Source organism: Dreissena polymorpha, chromosome 9, assembly GCF_020536995.1.
Source record: "Dreissena polymorpha isolate Duluth1 chromosome 9, UMN_Dpol_1.0, whole genome shotgun sequence".
NCBI classification, from domain to species: domain Eukaryota; kingdom Metazoa; phylum Mollusca; class Bivalvia; order Myida; family Dreissenidae; genus Dreissena; species Dreissena polymorpha.
Window position 1 is genome coordinate 30,660,661 of NC_068363.1, and position 24,820 is coordinate 30,685,480.

At 33.3% G+C, this 24,820-nt stretch overlaps 1 protein-coding gene across 2 annotated transcripts in view; it reads left to right on the forward strand.

Annotated features, from left to right (window-relative positions):
- Positions 1–2,517: 2,517 nt before the first annotated feature.
- The window catches only part of LOC127845847 (uncharacterized), a 41,621-nt gene continuing 19,318 nt past the window's right edge, over positions 2,518–24,820 (forward strand). Inside the window, exon 1 of one of the 2 annotated variants that reach the window (XM_052377015.1) lies at positions 2,518–2,979. In XM_052377015.1, coding sequence (XP_052232975.1) covers positions 2,745–2,979 — 235 coding nt within the window. In that variant the 5' untranslated portion in view covers positions 2,518–2,744. The remainder of the gene's footprint in view (positions 2,980–24,820) is intronic. The other variant, XM_052377014.1, reaches the window with a different exon arrangement.

Consider the following 24,820-nt stretch of genomic DNA (forward strand, 5'->3'; position numbering starts at 1 on the left):
TAAATCTATTTTGTCTTTTAAACAATGCCTATAATACTCACAATCAAATCATTTTATTTCAAATGTATATGACAGTATACGGTTAATCTTGGCTGCGAGATTAACCCATTTATGCCCAGTGGACTCTCCCATCCTTCTAAATTGGATCAATTTATTTCGAAAATTAGGGATGTCTAGTGTACATATTTCTATATTTAGAATGTTTATTACTGAAAATCCTTTAAGCAAACAGCGCAGACCCAGATGAGACGCCGCATCATGCTTTTTTTCTGGACGCTAGGCATAAATGGGTTAAACAACTCATTCCAAATAACTACCTGCAATATAGTCAGATACATTATGGACAAGATAATAAATGTATAAATCATTACATGGGAGAGAGTGAGTATCAATAGTTTTGATAATGACTTTATTGCGTATATATTGATTGACGTTTATTTAAAACTTTGTTTAATTTTGTTTGGCACAAATTAATTATACAAACGAATGCATACATATACACTCGTATTTTTTCCATATGCAAAATATGCTTTTAAATACACTTCACGATAATTGTTATCGAAACGTAATTTTAACAGATGCTATTGCCTTTTTTGTCGATGATTGAGAAACGATTATTTCTTCAATGCGCGTATTATAATAATGACAAGAGATTTAATATTTATACACTTTTGTCATGATTCATATCAGTGATAAAAAAAAACTAACGGTATGCACAGATGATCATCGCATCAACACAGGAGTTACATCTCACTGCAGATTGTAGCATCGGTGTTAGCTCGGTGACTCACGGATGCCTATCGGTGTTAGCTCGGTGACTCACGGATGCCTATCGGTGTTAGCTCGGTGACTCACGGATGCCTATCGGTGTTAGCTCGGTGACTCACGGATGCCTATCGGTGTTAGCTCGGTGACTCACGGATGCCTATCGGTGTTAGCTCGGTGACTCACGGATGCCTATCGGTGTTAGCTCGGTGACTCACGGATGCCTTCTGTCAACCATGCGTGCACACGGCTGGAAAACCCTCCATCGAAGCTTTTTCAGCAGTGTCAATATAACCTGGTTTCGGTGTACTCTATTACATGTACTGTAAAGTCATTATTATTCGTTGCGCACGTGATTTCGTTGACTTCGTGGGCTAACTGATCTGCGATTTAACACAAACACATCGTGACAACGACTGACGCGAATTCTTCTTTTCTTCAAAGTAAGAAATCAACAAATTCGCGTTATCACAAAAAAATGTCTTTGTTAAACCACGAAATTTTATTCCAGCGAATATTAATGATTTTACAGTATTTTTAACTTAGAAAGCACCCGAATTACAATTGATTATGTATTGAATTGCAAACATTGATTAAAAATAATAATATATCTAACATTTTTTTCTGTGAATAGCACGCAATGTCATGCCCACCAATATAAATGATTTAACAGTATTTGCGAAGAACCAGTATTTCGCATAAATGTCAATGTAAAAGGCGAAGAGGAAAATAAATTTCGGTTGGTTCAAATATATCGACAAGAGCATCGGCAGTGGTATACATTTGAACAAGGAAAGATACGGGTAGTCGATTGCTATGTTTAGTGTAGTTAAATGTTGCACATTATGGATATTGTATCGTGTTGTGATAATACAAGTTAAAGCGAAAGAATGTCGATGTCTTATGTGCAGCAGTGACAGGACGATTACTGAACAATGCTAACGGCATATATTATTTGCTGAATCAAGAAGATGGTGTAATATATATATATAAAGATTATATAGAATTATTGATCACAGGTTTGCCATGTGCTTTGCTGTACGGTAATCAACTATTTAAGAACTACTAATGCAAGTAAACAACGAATTAAAATCCGTATACAGACTAGCCAATCTATGCAATAATGTTCACGTGTTTACGGCCTATTTTAATCGAGTTATGTAACTACCAATAATTAAGTGTTCTTGATTACATTTTAGCCAGCTTCTTGAGAAGAATTGGTTGTGAACAATATAACAATGCGCCAGTTATATAAGTCGGTATCAAAACTGTTATGAACATTTATTTGGAAAACGCATCCCAAAAAACAAAAGCTGAAAACATTAACGGAAACTAAAGCCATTTCACACAAAAACGGATGCTGAAATTTGTTGCAAGTAAACCGTAAAATCACATGCAACAGTGTGGCATCTTTTTACTGATGCGTTTTACAGCCGAATGTCTGGTTTGTACACGGTAAATACCTGTGCGGCAGGAGTAAAATCGTTTCAGGATCGCCTATTCATAAACTTTAATACCTGTAAAACGACGCAGCGAACGTTATTGGTGGAAATTATTTCGAGAATTCCTGAGGCTAAAATTCAGACGCTACAAACGGAGAGAATTTCACCCAGATTCTCGCGCCTGTTCATTCACGATTTTCTTTGTCTTCGCGACTAGCGTGTAACAAAACAAATCTATTACTGCGTTGGAGAAAAGCGGAGTACAACAAATCAAGAACGTTTCGAAAAAATACCTGAGAACATAACTGTAAGTGCAATTAGAGGAAAAGTAAAGAAGCCACAACACATAATGAAGGCTGTGAAAGGCATTATAAAAGGAGGAATTCGACATTTCGAACAATATTACTGAAATATTAAGTTCACAATATCAGAAGAAAAATACGTTATTGAAACTAAAAATTAGAAATCACTTCCGTGATTGTCTGGCTTACAGCTAGAAGGATATTATAGCATTTAGCTTAAAGGATTGACATACAAATGGCTTCCGGTTCGGACGACGAACGCGAGATGATTGAGGAGGAGGAGAGGGACGTACTTCCGGATCTCTACGAACGCGAGAGCTCGGACTGCGGCGATACGTTGTCGACGTCTGAAAACCGCTCCGTGACGTCAGAGGAGCGTTCACGATCGATGTCGCCGGAATCGGAACTCGAAGAGCTAGAGGAAGTGCTGAGAGATCAACCGAAGCCCAAAGTTATTGTGTTTGATTTAGGTAAGTCAATCCTTTCATAGCCCTTCTTACCTTATAAGATTATTTTTTTCGGGCGCTCGAAATTCGTTCCATATAACGCTTAAGGACGGGCTTTTTATGAGAGAATGTTGATGCATTACTGATCTGCGCACTAGATACGTATAATTATGTACAAAATATTTTTGTTTTGTAAATCTATATTATTTTTTTAGTTTCTTATTTTTTCTCTAAGAGTGCACTTTGAACGTATACCTATGCAAACTAAACCAAAGTCGATTTAAATTTAACCGAATTTCGATTGATTCAAAAGATTGGTAGTATAATCGATGCTTTTTATTTTGATTTAGCTGTATCTTTTTGTATTAAAAATGACGGGACAATAATAGAAGCGTAAAAGCTATAGTCAGTATAGTCAGTTAATGATACACGTGTTGGATAAGAATGTGCCGAGTTAGGCCGAATGTGTTTTTTAACAAATAAGTTTTGTTTTATTTTATAAATACATTGAATGTGTAAGCATTTTTTTAAGTTGATATCTTTAGCAACACTATCTCGTCTCGACTGTGCAAGTAATCAATTAAGTTTAAGTTCACATTATTCGCTTAAAACCACACAGTTCCTGTATTATTGCTACGTATTATTCTCTTGTTGTACACGATGTAATTGTGTAATTTAAATACTTAATTAAATCTGCCTTCGAAAAGCATTGTCATAATCAAACATCACAATAGTTCCTCACTGCTTTCGTTGAATCCTTGAGCAGTCCTGATCGCTCTGTATACTGTTAAATCATCAGTATTCTCGGGTAATAAATTGTCGTTGATTTCTTATATTAACCGTTCAAAGTATTTAGAACAAAAACAATACAAATGTATTCGACGAACATTTCGCTTGTTTCATAAATAAGAAATCAACACACGTACGAGTCCACGAAAAGGGCATATATTGAAAATCCACGCAATATAATGCCGACGAAAATAAATGAGCCGCGCTCTGTGAAAATCGGGTTTAATGCATGTGCGAAAAGTGTCGTCCAAGATTAGCCTGTGCAATCCGCACAGGCTAATCATGGTCGACACTTTCCGTTTAAACGTAATTTTGGCTAAGAAGACGCTTTATTGAAACGAAAAAAAGCGGAAAATGTCATCCCTAATTAGCCCGTGCGAACTGCACTGGCTTATATGTGACGACACTTTTAGCACATGCATGAAACCCCCTTTTCACAGAGCACGGTTCAAATGATTTTACAGAAAATTAAATAAACATACCATCAACATAAGCACATAACAACTTAATTTCCATAATTAATAGCTCCCGTTCCAAACGGATAATGTGAAACCGATCTTGTAATATGCGGAACGAGGCGATTACCTGAACTTACACACACCTTTTGCAAGGAAGTGAGGCCTGTTATTGCGCTAATTAGACGGCGATATTTCACCGGGAGCAAATGTTTGAGCTCATAAAATCAACATTGCCCGCTGCTGTGGTGAAATTGGCCCATTCATGAACGGGAATATTGTTGTTGGTGTCTACGATAATATATGGGTTTTAAGGGGAAATATTATGGCAAACTTGTGTTCCTGTTTTTTGAAATTTTCTTTTTTTTCTCCGGAAATAATGCGTTGTTTGTTATGCTGCATTAAAGGAGCAAATCATGTAACGCCTATTTGATTCTTTAACACGGTTCATATAAAATGTTCAATTATATAATATGTTTGAACTTAGTACATGTACTTAATGCATTCCAGCCTTTAAGTCTTATCATATGACTACTGATTTTCAATAATCCGGTTGTATGCAATACAATCGCATTACTTGAAACTTGCACATTCTTCACATGTTGTGTGACTTAAAGCCACACACATTGAAATGAAATACATGTTAATCAATACATACAGATGCAATTTGAAAATGTGCAAAATTGTCATTAAATCTATAGCCTAGTTAGCAAGTTGTTTTTTTTTAAACCGACTGTAGGATTTCTAGACATATACGTCCATTTCGACAAACGCGATTAGTTCAAAGTTTTAAAGCGCAAAAAGACGGATTTCGACCATGTAACCACCAGATATATTCTTATTGGCATAGATAAAATTATATCTTTAGCCTAGTTAGCCAGTAATTTATTATTTTTCAACGGTACCGCTTTTAAAATCAAAAGTATGATTTCTAGACGTATACGTCCATTTCGACAAACGCGATTATTTTTAAGTTTAAAATCGCAAAAAACGTATTTGTACCTTGTAATCACCAGATAAATTCTAATTGTCATAGATATAATATGTGTATTATTTATACCTAAATTTACTATGCCAAATAAGTTGTGTGGCTTTATGCAAATAAATACTTTCCGATACTCAGTTGTCTTTTACGCATCTATGCAAACACCAACTCAACAAATGGATACACTTGCCCATAAAAATCAAGTTCCAAATGAACGTCGGAATGACAGTAAAAGTAATCAATTCATAACTTCTGTCTTGCAATTTAAGACCCATCCATAAACAATCCCTATTTACTGAATGACCCGAAAGCTTAATTTCTTCAAATGTAAAGCCTTCGTTCCGAAGTTCAACTGATCGTGTAATTGTCGGTACAGGTAGATAACTGGTTGACTTACCGCGCACCGTCTGCGCGCAGATAGGCTTGCTATTACGCTTATTAGACTGTCATAGTTCACCTTTATCAATAATTAGACCAAACCAATTATCAGTGTTGAAAATGGCCCATTCATCAGCGGAAAGACTGTTGTCGGTATTTACGGAATATATGGGTGCTTTTATGGAAAACAGAATGGCAAACTGTTGTTCACGTTCCTCCCATTTGTTGTTCCTCATGTAATAAAGCGTTGTTTGTTATCGTATAATAAGTAAACTAAGTTTACACGTATCTTGACATATTGTTCTACTTGTTTGTAGCAGTTCGCATTTAAATTTAAACTTAAAGTCGTTTTGCTCTTACGATTACAAATATTCAATAAAATAGGCGCTATCTGTTTTCTCTATGATGCCACGTTAGTTAATGTAACGCGTCAAGAAAGCGAGCCGATTCTCATACGGAATTTCCAGATGCACTAGATAAAAGGTGAAATCTAAACATCGTTGAAATCCAGACAGACTACAGAACGATTGCCGATACCGAATCTGGTGTATATCAAGTGATTACAATCGTTTTCAATCTCGCTGTTTTCCGCAATCTCCTGTGATATCTCGCGGATTTAATGTACGCTGAACATATAAATTACAGCATAATAGAGTTCTTTAGAATAAACTTCTTTATGCAAACTTATTGGTTTCATAAACAAAACATTTGCAAAATACTTTCATAGAATTGCAAATAAATCATAATTGACTTGCTACATTACATGCAATATGGACAGTTTTGTAATTGTTGAATTACATGCAGGACGCTATGTTCAGTATATCTCTTTCCATTAAATATATAAATTTTTGTTGGTGACAGCCAGATCATAGTGCACATACTGAACGATATATAGAGAATAACAAGTTACTGTCCCATCGTTTTGTAAAATATCAGGCGATGCTTAGAATAATATAACGGCGAGGATTGCACAGCCGTTATTTTATTCGTGCCGAGCCTGATATATTACAAAACGATCTGGCAGTAACCTGTTTTTCTGTTTATCATACCACATTTTCCTAAAAATCTGCAAAACTATCCATTTTGTTAAATTTAAAATGTACGGATAATCGCTGATTTTGCGGATCCTTCTTTTACACGTTGACATACATGTAGCAACGACGTTCGAAGAGACGACACGAATAATCGCTTATTTTAAACATCGCATAGAGAAAAATAGTTGTTTGCACTACGAATGGGAAGAGTACATCCGCTTTTATTATAAACGTCTTGAATTGGAGATCAGGAATGGACTGCAGCGACAAATTTAATCGAATAACACACTTCACCTAATAGTTTGGAGACGCCATTTTTGAGATGTGTATTGACATTGACATTTTAATGATGGTGTCAATATTGTCATACGCGTGTTAAATCGTTTGTTAAAATAGTTGAGTTTAAACATACAGTAATCATTTATCTTGACTTTCTGTGCAACACTTGCGAGTGCAATTACTATATCGATATTTAAGATTTATTGTCCCATTGATGACATCATTTAACTTCTGTAGTGACTAGTCGGACTGTGGTGATTTAAAAAAAATAAACGTTTGTGTGATTTTTGACTTTAAAATAGAATACAATTTGTACGTTCTTGGTATCAAATTGTTTTTGTTTTTTAACCTGATTCATGTTGATAGAAATTGTTGACTTTATTGCAAATCCAACGTTACTTCAAACATTGACTGATATAAGAACTTCCTGTTGACCATGATATACACAAAATATATCATCAACGTTATATCAGGCAGATATCAATGCGGTGGTATGATAAATTACAATATCGGTTTAATGTTTAAGTTTTTGTGATCGTGTTACAAACGTTCGTGTACAACAACAACGTTACTACGCGTTGAATGTCTACAAGTATTCAATAAACATAGGCATGTTGAAAATACTTTAAAAAGTAGTTCTTAAATCGTTATTTGTTTCGTTTTACCAAACTATGTCCTAGTATGTGAACGTTATTTTTTACAACAGGAATTCTAAAAGGCTTTTTTTCTAGCAGCCATACTTCGATACATCTGCGTATCTCTATCATAAGCCAACTATTACAAGAACTATATCCACGTATTCTAACCAATAACTGGGGCCTTTACAATCCCGCGCTGTGTTGTTTTCTGTTACATAAGTTATAGCGCAGATACAGTTATGATGAATCCGAAAATGTAGGTCTGAGTCAAATGTACGTTATTACACATGCTGGCTGTGCGATATTGGGTAAGAGCGGGGTAACTTTATTTTAATAATCTACACACTTAAAGGGGATATGCATTTAATAACAAAAATGCTTCAAGTGTTAGATTTGAAAGGACATTCAACTGCACAAACAACATTGTTGATTAACCGAGTTGCGTCAGTTCGGAAAAAAATTAGCTCATACGATAATTGGAATGCGTTTTGTATCTTAAAGCACTTACGTATTCTCCTCACAATCTGTGACATACTGTGCAGTATTTCATCTCCACCCCTTTGACAAAAAGTGGAACCCTGATGAAAAAATGCACAACCAGTGCCAGCAACAGATGTTACCGCCACCGATGTGTGATTTACTGTCAACTGATTCTTCATTCCAAGATATCTTGGCAGACTTTTGGATGCACAAGTTACACAGTAAAACACTATGACTAATTGTCAATTATGCAACATTACAAACACGTTGCAAATATGTAAAGTAATGTCGCGACTGGTGTTAGAAGACAATACTACAATTCCATCGTCGGTGACAAATATGTAAAGAGAACATCACAGACGAAGTATATTGGTCAGATGCATTCACTAGAACGTTATTGTGGTATTTATACATTGATCATAAAGCATTCAGTGCAAATATGTAATTTGTTTCAACGTTCGTATTTAAGCTCAATTGAATCGAATGTCTAAGCTTAATCGAGGCGCTCTAGAGTCTGTCTTCTGTGAAGAACCAGTAATTATGTAATTGGGGGAAATAACACGAGGAACTCGTGACCTCCCCGTCGCTGAGCGGACACCATACGATATGGCGAGCTTGTATTTATTAGTTTGCTAGAGTTTATCCGCATTGATAAAGATAAATGTTCATATTCAAGAAATCTAGTATACAGCCATTGGTTGTTCCAATCAACACACCATGTTTAACATTGAACTCAATACTGATATGCGTGAATGCTTGCTCTGAAAGTTCCTCTTGATAAGTTCTAAAGAGGCATTCGTACAAGTCTGTTTAGAATGTTTGTAACAACTAAGGTTACTTCGGATCGCTGGTTTTCGATCAGTTTGGGAGTTGTCGCCAATAAACCAAATCTGCAGTAACTGTTGCATGTTTACCATGTACAGTGATCAAGTTGTTTATTGGTAAAAAGTGTAATTTGGTTGATATGTTACAAAAACATGTTCGATACTTATTGAGCAGTTTATACGTGCTTCTAGAATACGTATGTTTGTTATTTTATTTTGCACTTTAGCTGTGATTGTGATCAGTGTGTACTCAACATCGAAAACGCGCACCTTGCACTGTCAATACGAGTACAGCGACACATATAACATCTCAATCAAAGCATTAGATCGTTCAAGAACACGAACTACATCGTAATACGTTGACATTTGTTGTACATTCCAATATATTTATATCCCCAGAACTGATCGTTATTATTAAATGGTATCATTTTATAAAGCCTTATTTGTATTCAGGTTCTTTAAATAGGTAATCGAAATCCATCTTTAATGTTAAATCAACGCTTTTTCCGCTCAGGTAATGGCCATTAAAATTATTTCAACACAAATCTAATTTCACTGAATACAATAAGTATTAACGCGTTTGTAAGTCAATCTTACTTCAATTTACTTAAGGTAGTGCACCTCTAATGGGCACATATCCAAATATAATCTAATTAATTATTTTCTTAATCAGCATCATTTCACTGAACTACATGCAAATGTGTAGGTAGGCTTTCCATGCTTTTTAAAAAAATATACCGATTTTTTCAAAACCACCCCCACGCTCGGCTTTTGTCCAGTTTATTTTCACCCCTGGGGTATATAAAAGTTCCATAATTCATTCAAATTTCCAAATATGGGCATGCAGTTGGTGTGTACAGATGCTGTAAAGGTGTTTAAAGTTTAAACAAGATGAAATAAGTATTCTTTTACAGACATTTATTTTTTACAAATTTTTATCTATGGAAGAGCACCATGAAATGTAAGTGATTTCAGCCAAGTAAAAATTGGGTCGGTTAAAAACAAAGTGTCATAAAATTCAAAATAGTATCATTTAAGTCATATTTTAAACTTAGTTTTTATAGAAACACTATATACAGCAAAAAAACCAAGAACTAGACAGATTTACCGTTTACTTTTTGAAATAAAAATAAAAATGCAACATGCATGGTTCGTATTTTCAACAGTAAATCACCCAATTTCGCCATAACGTTGTTTTAATTTTAATAATTGAAAAATGTGCATAAAAATTGCAACATATTTAACAATAAATATAGCTTATATACCATATTAAATCAAATTACGTTAGAAAATAAATAAAACGCGTCGCAAAAAAAGTATACGTCGTCGGCAGGATTCGAACCTACGCGTCTCGGCAGGATTCGAACCTACGCGGGAATATCCCAAAAGATTTCTAGTCTATCGCCTTAACCACTAGGCTACGCACCTAATAGTAGGCTCTTCAACCTTCGAAGAAATCGCGGGAAATCATTAGAGGTGCACTACCTTAATGAAATCATTAAGATGTACATCACCGAATATCTGATACTAGGTTCAAAGAAATTTATCAGTGGAACTATTATCATTCACCTTTTACAGATAATTTCCGAGATTACTAGGATTAGTTATGGCACGCTATTTCCCAGATTCGTGATCAAGTGATTACATATCTCAATAGATAAAAGTTATTTTCGCCATAAAGATTAACATATGTTATCATGCCTGTCATGGCGTTTTGCCCGCTAAATATCATATCGATTATGTAACAAATGTTGTTTGATATGTAGACGTTAAGCTTCACGCAGCTTTACCACAACACAAAATACAAATAAAACAATTACGATGTAACGGAAACAACGGTATGCATATTCTTTGATGGTATCATCGATGGTTTCATGATCCACTTCTTTCGCCGTGGAATGATACAAAGTACAAATTGTTACATGTTACGGAATATTCCTATTCTGGCTTCTGAATTTTCGGCCTCGAATATGTACTGCCTTCTGGGAAATTGGGCTTAATGCATGTGTGTAAAGTGTAGATCCACATGAGCATGTGCAATCCGCTCAGTCTAGTCTGGGGCAACACCGGATTTTTGTTTAGAAGGGCCCGTCGTTCAACGAAAACATCAATACAACGGGCTTCACAAGCTTATCGACACTATTCGTGTATGCATGAGCAGAGTTTTTCGAGAGCGCGGATAATATCTTTGAAACACTGTGCAGTAAACGGTTGAGTTCCGAATGACAACATTGGATAACATATCCAGGTATTACATGTACATTTGTTTGCCTACCTTTAAGTCATCTGATACCGATATTATGTTGTTGTGTGTGATAATAAATACCCAAACATCAAATAGATTGCCATTCATACAAAACGCACACATATAATAAAAAGCTCGTACCGTGAACAGTTAGGTTCGTACTTGACTTTATAACGCCAAATCAAAGTAACATCATGCTTATGCGTCGAACATTTCCCGGATTCCTACTTCAAAAAAACATTGCAAACAAAATAACAATACAAAAAAAATCTTGCCGGCATTTGCACAACAAGGCATTTCGATTTATTTCTGGCAGCTGTGAAAGACCGAATTTTGATAGAAAAAAATACTATACTTTCAACAGAAAGTTCACATCCACAATGTTAAGCATTAAATAGAGTTCGTGTTGAACTATTGAACTACTTTGCCTAAATATAAGAAACTTAATGCTCAAAGCTATAACAGCTAATGGTTTTATATTCTTACTTACTAACATACCAAACCTACAATCTTGTATATTCTACATAATAAAAGTCTAACGCAGAAACTTCAAAGATCAACTTTATAATGTTCAATTATTTCTGTTTCTAGTTTTAAATTTTCAATGACTAAAGGGCAGATCTGTCTTCAATCTATAAAACGTCAAATTTATTCTAACAGCGTGAAAGCGGACGCTGAGTTTTTTTTCAAATTTTATTCGAAACAGCACCTTATACTGACATTTATATTAAACGGTTTTTAGAGTAATTGTTAACATCGTTTAAGACAAAATACCAAAAAGGTTTAAAGGATGTTTTTAATAACCCAATACTCAAAATTATGTAACAAAAGTAAGTATTACCGCAATGATTAATAGTTTTAATACATAGCTTTGCCATAGGCATGTTTTATGACAACGTACCGAGTTGATTTGATTTTATATGGATTGTAATTAAGCTACATCTTCATGATTAAAAGTGTTCTTCACTTTGTTTCCTTTATTCGAAGCAGATAGCAATTACAAAAAACGTTTCAATAAATACAGAGGCATCATTGCATCACTGCATACCGATATGTTCCATTGGTCCCAAATAAAGCGTCACATTCGAATGGATGATTTTATGGTTGACGTTCTTATCTTTAATTTTGCCCTACCTTAAGTCAAATCAATTACATACTTCATCACTCGATATAAGCAGACAACTGTTTTCATACGATACAGCGTTATAATCGTAACAGTACAAGGCTTATTCTAACTATTGCTCGTTTATTTATTTACATACGCGAATGACGGTCATAATTATGAAATTAAATATTAAACTATACAATTTATTAAAAAGTATATTACACAACCATAATGATACCAGAGAAGATAACTACACAATATTGCATAACAATTGTATATGAAAAGTGTGTTATGCATACAGTTTCATAACAAGATTTACAAAATTCGACAACATGTGTTCAATTACTCAAATCCACTATCAAGAAATCTGTCAGACCTATTTGTTAGAGATCGACACTCCAGCTCTGTTGAAACATTCAACCCAAGGCGATTACACAGCCGGCGTGATGAATCTATTACATTTGATGCTACTTCGTGCAATGAAGATGTTACCATGATTTGTTACAGTACCTTCGCGCATATCGTTCGACGTTCTTATGAGCGCTTTACCAGTTTCCCTCATCATATGACACTTAAGTATTTGCTGTGTCCAGTGATATATTATTAATGAAGAATATGAATATTGTGTTCAGAAACCCTTTGAAAAACAAATGCTTCGCATACACATATTAAGATGTTGTTCAAATGGTATGGTAAAACCTAAACATTTAATAAAATACCAATTTATTGTTGTTATTGAACTAAACGCATTATGTCAACAATCTTGTTTTCGTAGCATTCGCGGTTTTAAACACAGGATCGAACAAAAAAATCGCATACATTCAAACATCGCATACACGAAAATTGGTCGAGTATACCACCAAATATATGTTCGGTTTCGTTATCAGATTATTGATGCCTTTTTACATTCCTGTTCATACGTGCTAAGTTGTACTCATTTACCGTTTTACAGGTTATCGATAAGGTTACCTCTTTTTGGAACTCGTTCTTGAACTAGAATTAGTAAATTAACATTCTTCTGGAAGCTGGGTTAGGCTCTTTCCACTCTGATACTTACTGTTGAACACCAAACCCATTGGTAATGATTGTTAAACGTTTGTTTCTGTTTACATCGCTTCAAGTGAAAGATTATGCTTGGTGGAATGTAAATGGGGTTAGAAACGGTTCACACTGACAAGAATCAACTATCGAAGCCATTCATAGGAAGTCCATTATTTACGAAATAATACGCATACATAAAATCATTCTTTGTTTTACGTAATATCGCTGCACGTAATTTTTGTTCTGGTTGGCGCATTAACCCATTCATGCCTAGCGTCCTGAAAAAAGGACATTGCAAACAGCGTAGACCCAGATGAGACGCCGCATAATGCGGCGTCTCATCTGGGTCTGCGCTGTTTGCTTAAATGAATTTCTTTATGAAATATTCTAAATAAAGAAATAAATATACTTGACACCCCTAATTTTGGAAATAAATTGATCCAATTTAGAAGGATGGGAGAGTCCACTGGGCATAAATTGGTTAATATAGTCACATTGTTACCCGTATGTACCGCACTATCATTACATCATCGACCAGTTTTATCGCAACGAAGTTATATCAAAGTTAAAACAAACACTCAGTATGTATCATATCTATTTTGTTTGCTTATATACTTTTGGAACTATGCATTCGAAATAATTGTAAAAAATCAAATCTCACTTTCTTTTTCGACTTTGATTCAACACGCAAATACTTCCGGTACTTTATTGCGGTACCCGAACATGTTCCCTATAGTCTTTGGTTCAGTTTTTATTTTTTTGGAAGGTGATATAAAAAGGTTACGTAAACGTTTAATTAGCTAAATTGGTGCCTCGAAGATGGACATACAGCGATAAAATCTTAGATATCCCAAATAAACCTATTGTTTACACATGTTTCGTTTACACCTCGTAAGCCTATAGATTCTAGAACGGTGTCATTAAATAAGATTGTGTATGAGCGCGTTAAATTCATTCATAATCAAATGATACGAAAACAGATTTTGATTTGACGTTTAAAACAGCTTAAAATTCATACATTTCACATACACTACACCTGACACACACTCTGATGTGTTTTTAAATGAACAAGCAATGTATTATGGATTTAAAATGACTTACAATCATTATTTCCGGTGCTTTGTTAATGGTATAGAGCCACGTCAAAGCAAATGACGTGGTAACTAAGATTGCAAAGTTGATTCAACACATGGCTCTCGTTGTGAGATAAGAATTTAACTGGCTACTCAACACAATTATTCTGAATAGCAGCTTAAAGAAAGTGTAGTCCCTTAGAAATAGTGCGATTATTTACATAGATAAATACCATAGTCTGTATACTGATAAAATAATAAAGCCAATAACTGTCATTAACTTTCACCAAAGGAAACAGTATCATTGGCGATTTTCAGAGACTCAAATCTTAATTTTCTGATATGCTTGCTACGATTCTTCAAGATAGTATTCATATATACTATTAATTTTGCCTTAAACAAAATCAATCAACCGCGCTCTTAGAAAGGGGGTGGGCGTAATACATTTGCGTAAAATGTATTTCCAGATTAGCCTGTGCAGTCCGTACTGCCTATTTACGGACAATACTTTCCGCTTTGTGGTATATTTGTTTCATTGGAAGTCTCTTCTTAACAGAAAATCCAGTTTAGGCGGAAAGTGTCGTCCCTGATTATCCCGTGCAGACTGCACATGCTTATCTGGGACGACACTTTTCGAACATGCAATTAAGCAATTATTTTTTCAGAATGCTGCTCTAATAAGCTCTTTGGCGTAGGATGCATCCTAACAATGAAGCGAGATGGAATACAACATATTTGTTTAGAGTAAAACAACATATGTTTCTTTTATACCTTATGATAAAATATGACATTTCCGCAGTGAATTAACAGCAGTGAAAATAAACAATTTTTTTTTTCACCGGTAAAAATAACACATTTTCGGAACTTATTTTATTTATTTTTTATAAATTTTCAGAACCAATTTTTATATATATTATGATCACGAGTGAATAAACAACGATAGTCGATCAAATCCAACAAATTTTCTTTTTATTTCATGCTATTTTCACCGTTTATTTACATTGTAAAAGATTTTAACCGGAGAATTTCGCTGGTATAATGACGTCGTTTTGTGTATTTAAATGTATTATGACACGCCACGGGAGAAAGGGTAACTTTTCAGCGAAATGGAAAACGCTGTTAATGATTTTCTTGAAACAGGGGCATAAAAGGAACATAAAATTGGTTCATGTCAGTGTAAGATCGTTTATTATTTCACTCGTGGTCATAGAAAAATAATATTTTCACTCGTGCGCAAAATATGTTTTCTATGATCACTCGTGAAATAACAAACGATCTTACACTGACATGAACAAATATCCTCTATATAATACATTGCTTACAAATTGAGAACATAGTAACACATACACTAAGTTAGTATTTTTTGCATAAAATAAAATCACACTCGCTTAGAACGCTTAATGTGTTTGTTTTATAAATTGTACATTCTTAATGTTTTTTATTGCTAAACATATCTAAATTGTTTTCCTTTAAAAAAAATGGCGTGTGTATTTTGTTTCATGTATGGTCAATCCTTTTTCTATGGCTGGAGTAACATGGGTAAAATTGCTCTTAAGTGTTCTGCATCTAAATGAACTACATTGTTTCGTCTACAAAGTGAACGAGCCAGTCAAAATCGCATTCGAAAGAAGCTCGTCAAGTACATTTTGAGATTTCGTACTAAACGCTGAACGAGTAATTAGTTATAAACGCATGCACGCCAAACATATATATGTAAAATACATAATACTTGATTTAGTGCCATGTACTTGTTGTGGCTGATTATATGACCGTTTAAAACAACGGGCATCGTATATGTACTAGTAGTTTTGTATACAGATGTGCGACACGTGCAAAAAGTCCGTATACTACAAATTATGAGTGCAATATTTCAACAGGGCCACATTGTATCAAAACAAGTTTGATTCAAACCAAACGATTGGACTAATTGATTATTTTTTCTCCGATAACAGTTACGTATTATAAAGAAAACTAAAAGTTCGTGTATCTCAAATTTAACTATGACTGCAATCATATGTCTAGAGTTATATTGTACCTTATGAACTTGTTAGGTCGCCGTGACGTAGTGGATATTACGTCCGCCTAGCAACAGGGATTTCGCGGGTTCGATGACCACTGCGAGAGTGCTCTTTAAATCTTCCTCATATAATAAAGTACAGGTTCTTGTCCAGGAAACGGATTTGAGCTCATTTAAAATAAGAATCAGGCTTTCGATGCAATCTATCTAGAATTAAAAGGTTGTAACAAATTCACCATGAATATTTGACAGTCAAATGACAAAAATGTACTGTGTATATTTGGAGAAACAACATCATATGCGTCCCTTTGACGTTTGTTTCAGTCTTACAATCCGCAACAACGCAGCTGCTTTAGCCAATATCATGGCTGCTTATTTGCATCATCAAAGACAATCCGATATCTCCCCAGTGTATTATACAATTAGTTTTATTAATACAACGTGGTTATAAGTACGTGCAATGTCGCCCTTATATATTATTATTTATTATGTTTGTGTTTTTGTTTGGCTGCCAATGAACGATGAAATGAATTAGCAAAAATATAACTTGATGAACAATTGAACGTTTCCTGGGAAACACGAATACATTGCACTAAATGATGTAACGATGGTTACGTCGCCACTGATAGCATATATTAAGAAAAGTACACATATTTTCCAAATATATTAAATATTCATAAACTGTTCTAAACGTGTGTTGTCGGAGATACACAAAACACACATTTGCAATATTAATGAACATGTTTACTGTCTGCTATTTAATGTGTCGATTGTGTGTGTAAAGTAAACAAGCGAATGTCTAATAAAATATATATTTAGATTGATTCTGTAGTTACAGGTGCACTCATTTCAACAATATCTTAACACATCGTTTACAAAAGACCTTCGTCTCTTCTTCTTAGATTTTTTGATATGATTGCTTTCTCGTGTATGGTTTAAACACAGTGATCGCAACTGACTTGTATATGTGTGTCGTGGTCTGTGGAAATGGGATTTAATGCATTGGCGTAGTGTCGTCCCAGATTAGCCTGTGCAGTTCGCACAAGCTATTCAGGGACGACACTTTCCGCCTAATCTTGACGTTTGCAAAGAAGATACTTTATTTGAAACGAACATATCAGAAAAGCTGACAGTGTCGTCCGAGAATAGCCTGTGTGGACTGCATATTCTAATCTTTGACGCCCATTTACGAAAATGAATTAAAACCCCTTTTTCAAAGATCATGGCTCATATCTTCACCCAAGTTGGCGTTTTTCAGGAGCATTATTAGTCTGTTTTAATATCATTAAAATTAGTATGTCAGCTTTGATTCAAATATTATAACTGCTGCATAGTAAAAGAGGCACACAATTGAACCTTTAGTGTAAGGTAATCAGCTGATCACTATGGGTGTTGATTATTTTACTTATTATACTTTGTACAGGAAATAAATATGGTTAGAAATAAAGCGACTATTAATCTTGTTTAGATCTATTTTCTGTAAACATTTATGCAAATACCATTTTGGCCACGTTACGTTTACACATTAATCAGTATATTTTAACGGCGAAGCAATTGTATGGAATATTTTTAACGTTATGAAAGCACATTGTTCATCCTATAAGTAACTATACAAAAACATCAGCGTTTATTCAGGAAAATATTTCTGCAATTAAATCAAGTGTTTACCTTTGTTCAACACTCTACTGGGAAATTGCGTGCATTGCCAGACATACAATGGCGGCACATAAACATGTTATTGAACTTTACAACTGCATACTTCGTGCATTAAATAGTGCCTTTTTATGTATATCTTTGATAATTTACAGTGCGACCGAAAAAGATTTCCATCATGATTGTGTAAATGCAGCCCCGATAGTTTGTACATATGCATTTTCCACGTTTTTATAGTATACGTCAATGACATCGGACTACGGAAAATGCATTTTATTTTGAAATATAGATACATTAAATTGCAGTGGATCTAATGATGTATGTTTTACCCATTTTACATGCACCATATACTTATTGTACAGAACATCAAGAATGCTTGGAAACTTTAAAACCAACTTTATGTCTACATACAAATTATGTGTACATCATAATCACTCTACATTTTTTATGAAGTAAATATTTACAAGTATTTGTTTCCGGATTGGACAAAATTACATCAACGAACTTCTCTGACAAAAATCAATTGAACATCAAGATTATTCGTATAGATAAACAAAACGTTTCTCTTCTAATGTATTACTAATGATCACCATTGACAAACGTCTTAATTATAGAAGTTTAGTGAAAGCGTCAATGTTTTGCAGATGCATTAGCTGTGTGACGGTTATTGTGTTGCTTACGCAAAAACATAAAGGGCACGCATATGCTATCATTTAATGCAGTTTTTATAATCATATACGTACAGGTAAAGCGATTATACAAGCATTAAATGATGGCTGTGGGTACGTTTATATATATATATATATATATATATATATATATATATATATATATATATATATATAATAAAAGTAAAAACACGTGTCTGGGATTTTAAATATATATTGATTTAGCCAACGCGTTTCGCATAGCTCATCAGGGCATAATACAATATATTATAATAATATATATTGTAATATATTGTATTATGCCCTGATGAGCTATGCGAAACGCGTTGGCTAAATCAATATATATTTAAAATCCCAGACACGTGTTTTTACTTTTATTATATAATATTCACAATCTGGATTATTACATTTTACTTATATAACTATATATAACTATATAACTATATATATATATATATATATATATATATATAACTATATAACTATATAACTATATATATATATAACTATATAACTATATATATATATAACTATATATATATATATATATATATATATATATATATATATATATATATATATATATATATATATAACTATATATATATATATATATATATATATATATATATATATATATATATATATATAATTTAATATATATATATCTATATATACTGTTCTGCACCGTCAGAAAATGTAAACTTCATCGACTTTCTATTCCAAAGCGCGCGTTTACTTTATGTTTGCAATTCACTGTTGTAATAATTTATTAAAGTGAGTATGCACGATTTTGTAAAATATTTATGAATTTATATAAAATGTGTAAACAAACTTATAATACATATATTTCAATCAAAATTAAAATAAAAGTTGACAAGAACATGTGTCGAAAAATGCGAAATAAGCCAGATATTTAATTCTGAAATCGAACATGTCTGTACAGTCAAATTCGACAGCATGTATAGCATGCATGTACGATGTGAATCTAAATTTAGTTTTATGGATCATTGCAATTTCTTAATAAAAAGACGAATGCGTCGGTTATTGTAGGAAAATATGAACGAAATATCTTCGTCACAATCGGCTCGGGGCGCTAATTTGTATTTGCTGCCTTTTATGAAATTCGTCTTCATTGTATACTTTTTCTTGCCTTTTTTGTGTTATTGTAACATATTTTTATCAATATATTACAATTTAACACATATAAAAATCGTATAATCTCACGTTAAATTTGCAAAAACAAAAATATAATCATACACAATATCTAGTTGATCGATTTAGCTACAATTACAGTAATTCATGGCATACAGGTATTCATTTAGTTTTCTTTAATAGTTATTAATCAATGACAATACACTGAGGACACCATATATCGCAAAATGAAAACGATCATCAATCGCTCCAGCCAAAAATCCATTATGCGAGCAGTTATTCTTTGAGAGCATCATAACATAATCCGTAAAGACAACATTATCAGCGAACATAGAATTGGAAAGGTAGAGACGCATCCGTCTCAAACATTCGACCATTTATTTTGATAGGAACGTCATAAGTCTTGCGATGAATTATAAGGTCAGCTAAGGTGAACAGGTCGAGAAAGCGGTCTACATAATTACCAAACATTTTAGGAATTTCACACATGCCATTCCATCCTTTATTACAGAGTATTTGTTTTCATTAGTTTTAGTTATATACATTTGCATTCAACGCTTACCGTTGCAGTGATGGTATTCGACCTATTCATTCTCAGACAGAATGCTTGAATTAGATAAAATTCGTTTGTTAAAAATACTTTTCTTAGAAGAAATTATGCGAATCAAAATGTTTATTAAGCTGGGTTTTCGTTTAAGATTACGCTGTCCTATACATTTCAATGTATTATATAATGAAATACAACACAAGTTTTTTAATTAATGCACATATTAAATTCATGTATCATGCTTAAATTATCCTGTTAACACAGGTTAACTTATCTTTCATATCGAACATAAATATTAATCTCATTTGATTATTTAGTTTTCGACAATCTCGAACTGGTACATGGTCTATTCATATACAAAGTATGATACAATTATAATAAAACAACAACAAAAAGGGATTTGATGGGATCATGTGATGTATATAAAACGCCATATGGTATATTGTTTCTCAAAACCAGATTCCATTAAAAATGTTTGAATGAAGGGAAATGCCAACAGTTATAATTGATATTTATCGATATAATATAAAACAGCCGCCTGATAATATCAGAATGCATTTATTTGTAAATGTTCTATGTTGTATTCAGGATAATTTCAAAACAATTCATACTAACCCAACACTTTGCATTAAGTTTGCAATAAAATTATTATACTTGTCATTGCATAACATTCATGTGCACCAACTTAAAACTTATCTATATATGTTATGTATATGAAGGTCTTAATAACTGTGTTATTTGGGAATTATATCAAGTAAAATTGGCAATCATTGAATGCAACTAATGTTGCTAGCTTAAATCATGCGTCGTTGAAATATATTCCATGACGATCAATGATCAGAAATTAGATCATGTTCGTAGTTGCTTCTACCTCTTTAAAATGTGATTATAACGCTTATTGAGATCTCTAAAAGATGCATCGAAAGCTACGTGTGCATTGAATTGTAGTTTTTCCACAGTATCCGCTCTTAATCGGATAACTATTACACTATTTGCTGCGTGAGATGTATGCTTTTGTGTTGTGACATAACGTCCAATTCAACTAGAGACTAAATGTGTTATAATCTTAAAACAAAATGAATGGTTATTGTTCTGCAATCACATCCGAGCAGTATTTGCTTGTAATATAAATGCATTCATAAGTAATGTCATGCGATAAAACATATAAAACGATAAGAATGTGCACAGGCCATGAAAAATATGTGTGAACAATAATGAACCTGTAGAAAGACATAGGAAAAAGTGAGTTCAAAACTGAAGGGTACTGCAAAGTACACTCAAGTTAAAACAGATATGACATAACAATACTAGTGCCTTGCTGTAATCGTTATTAAACAATGATATAATCACGTATAACAATATATATCGCAAAGTTGGCGGCTTTATAATCCGCAATGAATACCAAGATTTCTCGTCTACGTTATTGCGTATGACCTATACAGCCAAAAGTGTTTTTGCAGACGTTTAGTCAAACAGCGGAATGTTTTGCAAATTCATATAGCAGATAAGTTCTTGTCAGCTCGTCAGTTGTCTACCGCAAGGTTGTCTGAATAATTGGTGCCTTTGACGCAACATGTCATACATCGGACATTATCTATTGAAGTCAACTACATTGTCTAGAACGAAACCAGGTCAAAGTCATGCAAAATAAGTAAGTCAGTATTGAGGTCAGAGGAAAACTTTCCTCTTTTTGTCAAACCAGTGAATTGTGTCTTGTTTTTTAAATTTAATATGTACATGTTAATAATTGAAAAAATACCCTTGCGTAATTTTAACTTGTATTTAGTATTGTCATATAATTGTATGTGTCATAATTGCCTAAATGTGAATCATTATTTATCTTTTGTTTTCGTACAAATCATAATATACTTTCCTAAATGTGTACCGCAGATCTTGCCAGATCTTAAATTGCAGCACCTTTTGGGATTTTATAAATAAAGCAGATTCGCTACTGAGACCTGTTTTACATGTATGCTTATACGAAAACACACATTTATAAGTTTAGTTACATTGAACTTACTGTGTAATATTGATAACAGCATAATGAAAATTCAAAGGTTATATTAACAAGGACTGAAATAATACAGCAGATTTGTATCTATTACAAACATAACGACCCACATCGAATGTCTGCACTTAATGATGTAGATTTCTCTGTATTCTATAACGTGTGTTGCCGCATATCTATATTTATATACCAACATTTGTTGTTTTTTTGTCAATGGGCGTTGCAGTGTTACAAGAATTGACAGCAGCGCATATGATGTATCCATCATATCAAACAGCACAAATCGCGGCTTTGCCAGAAATGTTGTATTCAAGGTGATTCAACTGTTAAGTTTTACATACGTTGACAGTTATATGACAAACCATCGAAAAATGTGGGGCAATACTAAAACACACTATATTTTCCTATAATAGTATGTGGAACTGTTTTCAGATAATAGTTATTAGCGGTCCCATTTGTCACTTGTATTTCACATATATAGTATTTCCTTCTTATCAACACTAATGTGTTTAAAACATGACACGTTATTAGATTTAAAGGCTCATATGACTTGATGTTTGATTGATATGTAGGCAACATACGTTTGTATGTAATGTAGTTTTGTTTTTGGATTATGTGTGCGTGTGTGAGTATGTCTTGTTGTCAAATATGCACCGTGCCTCTTTGCACGGCTTTGTTAGTGCAATACTATAAACGGACACAATCGAAACGAGAATCGGGCATCATTACCCACCATCCTCTTCTCCATCTTCACACACTCACGCACTCGCCACCATCATTTGTCATCATTCCGCGATGTTTTTTGTTACTCGATGAAATGCTGTCAGTTGTTTCGGCTATTATAACAGTAGCCGATTTGTTTCATTCATAATTAATACATATACGTATACATGTATTGTATGTATGAGCAACTGATTCATTGTATAAGATTTTTAGAATAATAGCTCCGATTTCAAAATATCAAATTAAGCATATTAATTATGTTAATTCAGGCTGCAACACTATTAAGGTCCTGAGAAATACATCATATGGTATGTGATAGCTTAACTTGGGGTTTGCTCTAGTTTAAATTACAATAATTGTTTCTTTGGCGTTATACTATATTTAATTGTGTGAGCATGCAAATCAATTTCAATAGGAGAAAGTAACGAAATAATCATTGCATTATCATTTACATGTCCGGTTTTGAACTCAGAGCTAAGATTTTCCCCATAGGAACATAAGTTTTTTCACATTAGATTTGTGATGCTTATTCTAAATTCCATGTAATGCTTGTTTACCACTTGAATATTATAACCTTTGAGTCCACTGGGTAATTACTCTCAACTGGTATTACACCCATGGTCTGGGATCAATTAAGAACATTCCACTGTAATGTTATGACACCACCTTGTTAATAGCCACTTACACTTAAATGTGTTATTAGTTTTGCATCGTTTCACGTCTAAGGTTATGTTTGATGAGATGTTGATGTGGTTTTAATCTTTATTTTCCTGACAGCAAACCAAATATAATGCCATTAGCAATCACTATATTATTGGGTAATGAATTGTTTTATTCAAATTGTATATGTATTACTTAGTAATTTTAATATACACATTATATTATCAATTTGTCGGTTTAATATACTCATAACATGATAACATAACATATAATCCGTTCAATGTGAAAGCTTTTTTATTAAATATTGTGTACACGAATTTAAGCTACACGCTGATTTAAAAAGTATGCCAACGGTATATATGAACATAAGAACACAACACAGAGTTGTAAAACCGTCAGTTTTCATTTCGTGCGTATAACTTATTTAGCGAAACAAATAGTATAATATCTGACAATGCAACAAAACAGATTTATAAAACCATCCTTATTTCCTTCGTGCACACGCCACAACAATGCAAACGGTAAACAGAGTTACAAAAAAAACGGCAGTTCCCTTCATTCTCATGTTCTTTTACTCAAACACATATTTCGTAACATCCAGCACCTTAAGGAACAGCATTAACATTTATAAGCAGGTGCATATGGCAAACGTCGATTCCAACTGACTAATACTATGAAATCCGTTAATGTTTAAAAAATGATTCCGAAAGTTCTTTACCCTAATTAGCGATATTATGAAGATATTATGTAAGACGCCGTTAGCACTTGCGTATTATTATATATGTTTTTTGCGTATGACTATTCACTTGTTTTTTATCTCATGTGTAAATATAAATATACTTTAATTGTAACGTGACTTCAAATCGAAATATAAACTTGTTATATATCCCTTCAAAGAAATACTGAAATATTTTAGCTTAATCATCTTACATATATATGGAATAATAAAATGTGCCCATTATAATTATATTTATAAATATAACATATACTGCCCACATAAATTGATGCTTTGTTAACTTATTTACTTCTATAAATACGTTATAAAATTGAATTTTCGACCACGTGCAATGAAACATTCACCAATCACATATATGTTTATATTTTGATA